This window comes from Quercus robur, chromosome 10 (assembly GCF_932294415.1).
Source record: "Quercus robur chromosome 10, dhQueRobu3.1, whole genome shotgun sequence".
Lineage (NCBI taxonomy): Eukaryota > Viridiplantae > Streptophyta > Magnoliopsida > Fagales > Fagaceae > Quercus > Quercus robur.
In genome coordinates, this window is record NC_065543.1 from 48,559,562 (window position 1) to 48,570,892 (window position 11,331).

The following is an 11,331-nucleotide window of genomic DNA, read 5'->3' on the forward strand; positions in this document are numbered from 1 at the left end:
TGAAGAACAATAAACGGACTTTAATTGGCAACTAAATCTTATGAAGATTTTTATTCACATCAATTTATGAAGTACAATGGATAAATTCAAAACATATATATATATATATATATATATATACACACACAATTTATACACGATGCAAGACAAATATGGCCGGCCTGAGCCAAGTTTGGGTCATAAATGGTATCAATATCATTGATCAACTAAATCATCCCATTGTTAGGTATCTTGTAATGAGCCAAGAAGTGATTTTGTTTCAGTCCAATGAATAAGGAATTAGAAAGGCCAAAACGCAAAATTGCTAAAACTTTCTATGAATAAAATAACGTGCAAAAAATATTTTTAAAAACTCTTTTTGAGGGGAAAAAAAAGTAACTGATTTTTTTGAAGACAAAGTTTAGCTACAAAATTGGTTGTAACCTTAGGTTACAACCTTACTCAATAAAATATACATTATTACATATTTTGAAAAGCTAACCGTTGAATTACATATTCTCTATGTTTTTAATACACATGTCAAATTTTGTGTCAATCAAATATTATTTACTATATATTTAGGTTTATATTTTATGCATAATTTTAAATTACAAAACTTACAATTTAAACAATTTATTGATAATATAACTATTGATCTTTAATTTTCTAGAAATTTTGCAAGCATGAAGGATATAAGAAGAATATATAATTTAATATTGAGTAAGGTTGTAGTCTAAACTTACAACCAATTTTGTAGTTAAACTTTTTCCTTTTTTTTTGATAGCTTTTTATATTTTTCATGAAAATAGTACCAACATTTTCCTAAAATTGTTAATTAACAAATATTCTAGGGGCCCTCGTTAATCAAATCCTATAAGTATTTATATGTAATCTGATTTGATGATAAAAAGAAATTATCATAAATTAAATTGTTGTAGTTTTCCAATTTTATCATATTTATAAAAATAATAATAATAAAAAGAAGAATATTCACATTTAAATTGTCGCTTTAGTTAAATTAATAACTCCTACATAGGAAAAATTAAGGTGAGTAGTTAATAGATCTTTGATAAACTAACACATTGACAAGGTAGTTTTGGAATATAGATCCAATTAACAAGTGCCATTGGAGTATTTATTAATTGACCGAGTTAGAAAAGTTTTGATACTACTTTCATAAGAAATATAAAAAATTGTCAAAATTTTGCCTTTTTTTTTTTACTCATAAAAAATTTTAAAAAATTATTTACTAGACCAATACCCTCAGAGAATTCGTTAATTTTTCCATTAAAATATAATAAAATTTATAAAACCCATGGTCATACTGTCTTAATATACGTTAAGTGATAGAGATGTGTTAAGTGCTTTCTAATCGCTGAATTACATGTTCTTGTTATATCTTTCATGCTTGCAAAATTTCAAAAATATAAAAAATCAATTGTAATGTCATCAAACAAAAGTTAAAATTTTAAGTTTTTGTGATCTAAAATTATGTATAAAAAATAAGTTTATTGATTGAATAGTAAATAACATCCAATTTGAACAAAATTTGATATGCATATTAAGAACATAAGGAATATGAAATTCAATGGTTAGATTTTTAAAATTCAACCCCAAAAAATAAATATATGAAAAGTTTGAAGAGTATCTTTCCAAACTAATTTGGAGAGAAACTTTGTTCCATGACTCCCGTCAAACACTTGAAAAGGTCCAAAAGGTCCCTCTATGAAACACTACTTTTGCATGTCTATCATAAGGTCCACAAGGTAAATGAACAAAAGGCCTCCACGAAACACTTTATGCATTCCTATCATAAACATAATTCATAAGGTCCACTAGACATTGCTAAGAAGGTATATATGTATAAAAACTAGGGGTGTGCATGGGTCGAGTTGGGTCGGGTTGAGGGGATTTTTTGACCCAACCCATCATGGTGGGTCAAAAATAATTCAACCCAACCCAACCCGTCACATAAGTCCAACCCAACCCACATGGGTCGAGTTGGGTCGGGTTGAACCCATGGGTTTGACAAATTTTTATTATTATTATTATTATAAAATTGAGTAGAAAAAAAAATATTAATATATTAAAAAAACTTAAAGATTAGTATTAATGTAACTTCTTAAAGGCAAACAACACTAATGACTAAACAACAATAGTAATTTATTAGGATTTGTGTGAATTAATTGGCTTTTATATAGGATAGGAAGAACTGGCTATTTAAAAAAATTATTAATTATATAATATTACATATATATATATATATATTAAATTAGTATTAGTAGGAGGAACTGAGGAAATGCTACTCTACAGCTGTTTTTTTTTTAATTATTAAATATAATATATATATATATATATATATATATATAAAAGTGCCCTAAAATTGATTTTAAAAAAATTATTAAATATGAAATATATTTTAAATATATATTAAATATGGGTGGGTTGGGTTGGGTTTGGTGGGTTTGTAATTTTATGACCCAAAACCAACCCAACCCGCCATAAAAAAAAATTTTTGTAACCCAACCCAACCCACCAAGCCTTAAAAACTGACCCAACCCGACGGGTTGGGTTGGGTTGGGTCAGGTTTGGCGGGTCGGTGGGTTTTCTGCACACCCCTAATAAAAACATTTATGGATACAAACAAACATTTGAAAAGGTCCCTCTATTAGATTGTGAAAAATTCATGAGTCCAAAAGGTATACGAACAAGGTCCCACACACAAGAGGTATATGACAAAACCCAAACTTAAAGGACTGAAGTGAAAAAATGTGAAATTTAGGGGGTGAGTTTTGCATTTTAGCATTTTTTAAAATATCTAGCACAACGTCTATGTTTTGAAACTATTAAGCAGAATACCCATGTTTTTGAAACTCGAGTTCTGTATAAAACTCAATATCCTCAAAATCGAGTTATATGTATATTTTTAAGTGAAACTTGACATTAGCAATGTTGAGTTTCACTCAAATTTTCAAAAAAAAAAAAATTAAGTGTCAAAATATATATAAAACTCAACATTACTACTATCAAGTTCCACCTGTAACTCAAAATTTTTTTTTTTTAAATTGAGTTTCAAAACAGAGACACCGTGTTTAATAATATCAAAAAAGAGACATTGTACTAGATATTTTAAAAATAAGGGCAAAAGCCCATTTTTCCCAAACTTTGCCACATATAATGTGTCTTATTTTACAACTTCCATTTTTTACTCAACTATTTGGATTGAGATTGTTTTCAAATAATTTGAATGAATAAGGCTTTTATGAGTGCTTCAATATAGTCCAATTTCTTGCTAATATGTTATTAAAAAGAAATAGATTTTTGCGACATAGTTCATCTCTCCTAATGCTTGCTACTTCCCATAGGTCTTCACTCATTAAAAGCTTCTCATAAGTCATAATGATGCTCAAACTAATTCAACTCATCAAAATCTTGTAATTTAATTACATAATGTATTCTCTTGTATTAGAGTAACTATGGTTTAAATTCTCATTTTTTATCGAATTATAAATTTTTTAAAAAAAAAAAACTCTAGTTCAATTCCGAATTCTATAAAGAAGGAAGTTACATCTTAATCTTTTGCCAGACTATATCACTCCTTATCTATGAGACCCTTTAAAATTTTCATGAAGGTATAATGTGGTAATTATTCTTCGAATCCATCAAACTCACCTTCTAGGTGTCCCTGATGCTACTTTTCAGACCAATCATGTGCAGCCCATTATAAGAAACAGGATCTACACTTTACACGCCCGAATAATGAGTTTTTAAATAGAACTTGCTTAGTTCAGTTAATTAGGCTTTTTTTTTTTTTTTTTACTGAAAAAGGTAGAAGTTAATTAGGCTTTGAAAGCTAGATAAACGAAGGAAATCAGAGCGTGTGATAAAAGCAGTTTCGATTCCTCTTCAAATCAAATCTGGTCCCATGTGGAGCGTGTACTCCTGTGTCCCCATCTCCCCTCACTCTTTTTCTGATTCCAAAAACTTCTCAAACTCAGCTTTGGGAATGCAAAAGCGTCACTATAAAACTAATACAAACAAAGAGCACAAAGTGGATAACTGTTTAAAAGTAGCAATATCAACAAATCAAAGCCCCATTTAACCTTTACCGAAAATGTAAACCAAACCAACACTACTTCTCTCTCTCTCTAGATACAGGTTTCCATATTTTCGTACTTACTTACCTCCCTCGTGTCCTCTTACTTCTTCATCCACGTCTCCTCATGGCTTCACAAACAATTCTCTCTCTCTCTTCAAACAAGTACAAATACATCAACAACAACAACAACAACCACCCCAAGTCTCTAACTTTAAGCCCCTTCAAACCCAGTTTTCTTTTTTTCAAATAGTATTAGAGGTGTAAGTTTTTTTTTTTTTTAAATAGACATGAGGCTATATGTGTACGTGTTGGAGGCCAAGGACTTGAGTGTGAAGGACTCGTACGTGAAGCTTCAGGTTGAGAAGCACAAGTCCAAGACTAGGATTTTGAGGAACACCATGATGCCAGTTTGGAATGAAGAGTTTGTGTTCAGAGTCCATGACATGGATGAAGAGCTTGTTGTGTCTTTGTTTCACCATGATGATGAGCCTAGAGTGCTCCATGGCTCAAGGGATTTGGTGGGTCGGGTTCGAATTCCTGTCTGGTCCATTGCTGCTGAGGAAAATCATACCTTGCTGCCTACATGGTTTCCGCTTGAAAGGCCTAAGGCTGGGAAATTTATTAATGAAGATTATGGTTAGTACCTCTCTCAGTACTATTTCTTTTATTATGTTTTAAGCAATTGGTTTCAATATTGTGCAATAAGTCAATGGGAAATGTTAACAAATGCCAAATGCATTGGTTTAAGAACTATTTTTAAAAACATTTTATTGGAAAATGATTAAACAATTAATTGTGTTGATAATTTTTTATATTTCTAATAAAAGTAATGTCAAAACTTTCCTAAAATAGTTTATCAACAATTAAGGGCGTCCATTGATAGAATGATAACATTTGAAAAAAAATAAGTAGATAAATACAATTAGTGAGAAGCAAATTATGCAGATTTCATGTATGCGAGGGACGCTTGGAAATTCCGTTCTTCTTTTCTACTCATGATTTAAGAGATCCAATTTTGTTGTCTTATAGTATAGGAAAAAGGTGACCCTCTTTCCTAATGTGAATTTATTATCTTAGGTAACAAAATGCACTATGGCTTTTGACTAAGCTTGGATCCTGTTGTTTGCCCTTAAATTTGTAGTTTGCATATTGGTTATTACTTATTTGTTATTAACTCGAGGGACAGTATGTTAATGGCATAACATTTGAAGGCTAGATTGATGGAGTGGTCGTTGTCATGACCGGCTCTGTTGTCAATTCAATCAACGTTTGGTTTTTGCTTTCTAGGCATCTTGGGGAACGTATGTTTTAGGTTTGTCATAATTTTGCCCCTTGCATGCAGGGAAAATTCTTCTAACCATTTCTCTTCATGGAAAAGGCCATGATTCTTTGACCAAGCAACCCCATTATGTGCATTCGAATGTCAAAATTGAGGAGCCTAAAGAATTGGAAGGTCCTCATATATCAAGTCAGGACATAGTTGGCTCAAAAGCTCCAAGACGAAAGATGGCAGAAGGGAAAATTTTGATGAAGGCAGTTGCTAGTCGTCTAGAGAGGCTATTCAATAAGAATGAAGAAGCCCCAAGAAACGGTGATTCTATGGAGACGTCCAGTACATTATCTGATTATGAGGATTGCATGGAAGAACATCCCTCTACTTTTAGTTTTGAAGAGGGAATTGATACAATGCTATCAAGAAACAATGGACAAGAAATGCCTGAAAACCTGCAGGGCGGCATTCTTCTAGATCAGATATATGCAGTACCACCCTATGATCTTAATGCATTTCTTTTTGTTCCCGATTCACAGTTTAGAAAAGAATTAGCTGAACTACAGGGAACAATAGATGTGCAAGAGGGGTGTTGGATTTGGAAATCAGGAGAAACATCATGTCTGACACGAAATGTTTCCTACATAAAAGCTGCATCAAAGTTAGTCAAGGCTGTTAAGGCTACAGAGGAGCAAACCTATATAAGAGCAGGTGGAGGGGAATTTGCTGTATTAGTAAGTGTAAGTACACCTGAAGTTCCATATGGGAATACATTCAAGGTGGAATTGCTTTACAAGATAATGTCTGGACCAGCTTTATCCTCAGGAGAAGAATCCTCCCATCTTGTTTTGTCTTGGGGCATCAACTTTCTCCAAAACACAATGATGAGAGGTATGATTGAAGGAGGAGTTCGGCAGGGACTGAAAGAGAGCTTTGAGCAGTTTGCAAACTTGCTTGCTCAGAATTTTAAAACGTTGGATTCCATGAACTTATCCAACAAGGATGATGTGCTGGCAACTTTGCAAACAGAACATCAATCAGACTGGAATTTGACAACTGAATACTTCTGGAATTTCACTGTTGTTGCAACCATTGTTATGGTTTTGTATGTTCTAGTGCATATTCTACTTTCTGAGCCCAGGAAAATGCAAGGCTTGGAATTTAACGGAATTGATTTGCCCGACAGCATTGAGGAGCTTATTACTTGTGGATTCTTATTCATTCAGTTGGAGCGAGTTTATAACATGATCTCACGCTTCATACAAGCTAGGTTTCAGAGAGGTAACAAATTATGCTACCTAGCTCATATCTTATTAACCAACTGGAATCTAAAGCACTTTCACACTCGGTGCCACTTTTCCAACTTTGACCTGGGATTCACTTATTTTTCACTTCGATTTCTACAGGAAGTGATCATGGAGTTAAATCCCAAGGTGACGGTTGGGTTCTTACCATAGCTTTAATTGAAGGGATCAACTTAGCATCCTTGGAATCAACAGAGTTTTGCATTCCCTATGTGGTTTTCACCTGCAATGGTAAAACAAGAACAAGCTCTGTCCAGCTCCAACCTCGCAAGCCTCAATGGAATGGTGAGGCCATTAAATGCTGGATTTGTTCTATTGTTTTTGAATTATTTTTCCATTGACATGTGTTCCTCCAAATTTTACTGCATGACTGATCTTTATAAAATCATGCAGAGATACTTGAGTTTGATGCTATGGAAGAACCGCCATCAGTTTTAGATGTGGAAGTTTTTGATTTTGATTGTCCCTTTGACCAAACCCCCTCACTTGGGCATGCTGAGATCAATTTTGTAAAACACACATCTACTGAACTCGCGGACATGTGGGTGCCCCTTGAAGGAAAGTTTGCTCAGTCTTGTCAGTCAAAATTGCACTTGAGAATTTTTTTGGACAATAACAATGGAGTTGAAACAATTAGGGAGTATTTGACCAAGATGGAAAAGGAAGTTGGGAAGAAGGTAGGCACTTAATATACCTTCTTATTTGATTATCTTTTGTAATTTATGTGTGAATGCATATGATGAGATCTAGTCCAGTTTTATCCAACCTCTACTCATGCATAACAATTTTTCTGTCATGGTGGTGCTAGTTATTTAGCATTTTGCTGTTAAACCTGCCAGCCTTTTAATTTTTCTGTTAGAATTGTCAATCTAATGGCTTGTTGGTTGCTTGACAGTTGAATCTACGATCACCTCACAAGAATTCAACATTCCAGAAACTGTTCGGCTTGCCACCAGAAGAGTTTCTCATCAGTGACTATGCATGCTCCCTGAAGAGAAAAATGCATCTACAGGTACTAGATATATTCACCATGGGAGTACGTGTCTGTTTAAGGAATGGTCTTAAACTAAACTCAGAGTGCACCAAAAAGTGAGCTTGTTAAAGTTGGTCTAGTGGTCTTATTAAGTAGACAGTTGCAGAGCTTAATCAAATACTATACAGTGATGAAGATGGCATTGACAATGATATGGTAACTTCTATCCATAAGGTGTATACAAGTTCCATGCATTGAACTCGTATTCATAGAATATTAAGCATATCTTGGCCATGTAATATGAAATCCCTCAATGCTGTACGAAAATAGAAATCAAAGACTAACTGAGTATTAAACTAACAAAGGACCTCATTGAAATAAATCAAAACCAGAATGGTATTATTTAAAATGCAAGAAGAACACAGTGAGATGATTTTATGCTTGGCGAAAGTCCCTCCCGTTTGTTTAGTTAAGAGTATAAAATAGTTCTAGTGGCCAACTCTACCAGATAGTATTTGCTTTTTAGTTTACCAGCTTATTTCTGTCTCTGTAACTTGAAGTTGGGGATGACTTTCGGTGCAGGGAAAGCTCTTTCTATCAGCAAGAATTGTGGGGTTTTATGCCAATTTATTTGGATATAAAGCCAGTTTTTTCTTTCTTTGGGAGGATATTGAAGCTATCCAAGTGCTTCCTCCGACCCTGGCATCTGTGGGTAGCCCTACTTTGGTCTTAGTTCTACGGAAGGGTCGAGGTCTTGATGCAAGGCATGGTGCAAAATCTCAAGATGAAGAAGGCAGACTCAAATTTTATTTCCAATCATTTGTGTCATTCAATGTTGCTAGCAGGTAGTAGTGTAATGAAATGCTTCACAAAAGCATTCTCATAATTGAACTTAAAAAAAAAAATTATCTAATTTGCACACTTCTATAAATGTGAAATTTGATGATTCACCATGTTGTACTCATAGAACAATTATGGCATTGTGGAGAACAAGAACATTGACCCCTGAGCAGAAAGAACAAATTGCGAAAGTGCAGGAGGATCAAGATGAGAGGTCCATCATGCTTGAAGATGCAGGGTCCATTCTAGATGCTGAAGATGCATCCAGAGTTGATGCAGGATCAAGTATGGATGCTGAAGATGCAAATATATCCAAGTTTTACAATGCAGAACTTCCTGTCGATGTGAGTGGTCTATTCTCCCATTCGCTTGTCCATATCTTCATTAAGCATTCAAGATGGTCTTTCTCTAACATCTATTCTTGTTTTGAACCCAAATATTAAAACTATAGATTCATGTCCATTAATAACACACACACTATTTCTTTAGAAGCTGCTAAGTTTGGCAGTTGGTGATAACACTCCCTTGCCTTATTCACCCCCCCCCCCCCCCCCCCCACCCCCCCCTCCCCTTTTCTCTTTGATGAACTCTTTTTTTGGTGCTGAAAGTTTGTCGGGTAATGGTGCAGATAAAATCATTGATGGAAATGTTTGATGGAGGAAAGTTGGAGCATAAAATTATGGGAAAATCTGGTTGTCTTAATTATACAACTACCACATGGGAACCTGTGAAGCCTGATGTTTATGAACGACATTTGTCTTACAAGTTCAATTGCCATGTCTCAACTTTTGGAGGGGATGTCACATGCACACAACAAAAGTTTCCAATTGCTAAAAATGAAGGGTGGATTGTCAATGAAGTTATGGCTCTACATGGTGTCCCATTTGGCGATCACTTCCGTGTATGTGACAAAAACTTGGAAACTTTTAATCTTACAATCTGCCATTTATTGCTCCATTTTGTTTTCAGTCAACTTCTTGCGTACTTAATGAACCTAACAAAGTAACAAAGAATGAAATAGTTTTCTTCTTGTGGTGCCTTTTACATGCAGGTTCACTTCAGGTACCAAATTGAGAAATCTCCCCTTGCTCATTGCGCGTGTAAGTGTGATGTTTACATGGGTATTACCTGGCTTAAAAGCACCAAGTTTCAGGAGAGGATCACCCGGAACATAACCGAGAAGTTTACCAATAGACTGAAGGAGATATTTGAACTTGCTGAAATAGAGATTCTCTTTACAAACTCATCAGGATAGTTCCATTTGATACATATTACATACTTTGAGCTCCTGTCATTTAAAGTGCTTTTCTATGGAAAGCTGAAAGTGCATAGTGTTGAAGTAAATACAAAACATTTTTAGAACAAAACATGTTCCAAGGAATTTTGCCAATTGTATCCAATGCTCTTAGTTACCATTTCATTCTTGTATTTCTTTTAATTTTGGATAGGATAGAATCACATAGAAAAATACCTGTGAAGGACCCCATAGTTTTAGCCTTTTAGGACTAAGGCTTTGTTATTATTATCATTGTTGTTTTTTTTCTGTTCTTCTAGAGAATTATGATTTATTAGGTTTTGGATATTGAAAGAAGGTAGTCAAATAATCTATGTTAAGCATTCGTATTAACTTGTGCAAAAATTTCTGTCTATTTTAATATAAGAACCTATTTTTTCTATTTTACATACAGACTTTTCAAAACTAATTATATCAGATTATCTGTTACACAACATTTCATTAATATATTATTTTTAATTTTTTTTTTTATTATACACCATTAATGTGAGTGTTGAGTGTTCTTAGGTGCCAAACTATGCCGTGGAGTACTAGTCCATGTAAAGAGTAAGCTATTCATAAAAAAAAGGTCTTTTAAGAACTCTTTGAAAATTTGTAGAGTTCTAGTGGGTTTCAAAGCAATTCTTGGCCAATACAAGTCAAGTGGGCCACAAAAAGAGTGCCTTCTGGGGGGAGGCGAATGATTTCACCCCAAAAAGTCACTATCCCATATGCACTCTGATTACGATAACATAAACTTTGGTTAAGTCTCAAAGTTGTCAATTCATCCACTTCATAGTCATTATGGGTGGAGTTACAAGTCACAACTGAGTCAGCACTAATCTACTTGCTCTAAACCTGTGGAGGTCCAATGAAAATAAATACAATCAATGACTAATCTTAAAGTTTAATCTTATGAATTTTCCATAAACCTTATAACTCAATTGGTTAACACATTCCGATGTTTTTAATAGAGACATTCAGGATTCAAATTTTCACACGCATAACAATCAAATTATAGAAAAAAAAAAAAAAAAAAAATCTTATAGATTTAGAATAAGACCTTTTTCTTTTTGGGCAACAAATAAGTTTTACTAGTTCCATCATGATTTTTCCCCCTTCATCATACTTGTATGGGCTGCCACTGACCTATTAGAATCACGTCGCAAAGGTTTAAATTAATATAGATTTGGATTCGATGATGTTATATTAATTTCTCAATTTTTTATATTTTTCTTTTCATATACCCAACCCCTTCAAATCTAAAAACTGCTATGGAGAATGGGCATGCACTAGCAGTGACTAGCACAAATCTATATTGCCTTTTGGAACATCTCAAGGGAGTCATTATTGAAAATTAAAAAAATTGAATAAGCTCTCAGCTATTAATCATGCATAAAGGGAGACCTAGCTAGGTCAAAACCAGCTACTGGTTTTTTGAAAATGAATTTCTGCAGAAGAAAAAAAAAACTTTTTCACACCCATTAATGTTATTTTTTTAATAATATATTGTCATGTTCATCATTGGCACCATTGCTACCAAAGAATATATTTTAACGATCAAAACATAGACAACAGATAGAGATTCAGATT

At 33.7% G+C, this 11,331-nt stretch overlaps 1 protein-coding gene across 1 annotated transcript; it reads left to right on the forward strand.

The window, feature by feature from the left end:
- Positions 1 to 4,078: 4,078 nt before the first annotated feature.
- On the forward strand, positions 4,079 to 10,071 carry LOC126702910 (C2 and GRAM domain-containing protein At5g50170). The gene is made up of 9 exons (XM_050401770.1): positions 4,079 to 4,714; positions 5,421 to 6,629; positions 6,755 to 6,937; positions 7,046 to 7,329; positions 7,548 to 7,664; positions 8,208 to 8,470; positions 8,593 to 8,809; positions 9,094 to 9,366; positions 9,517 to 10,071. Exons 1-9 carry the CDS (start codon positions 4,366 to 4,368, stop codon positions 9,718 to 9,720), a joined length of 3,099 nt encoding a protein of 1,032 aa, XP_050257727.1. The 5' UTR covers positions 4,079 to 4,365; the 3' UTR covers positions 9,721 to 10,071.
- Positions 10,072 to 11,331: the final 1,260 nt, after the last annotated feature.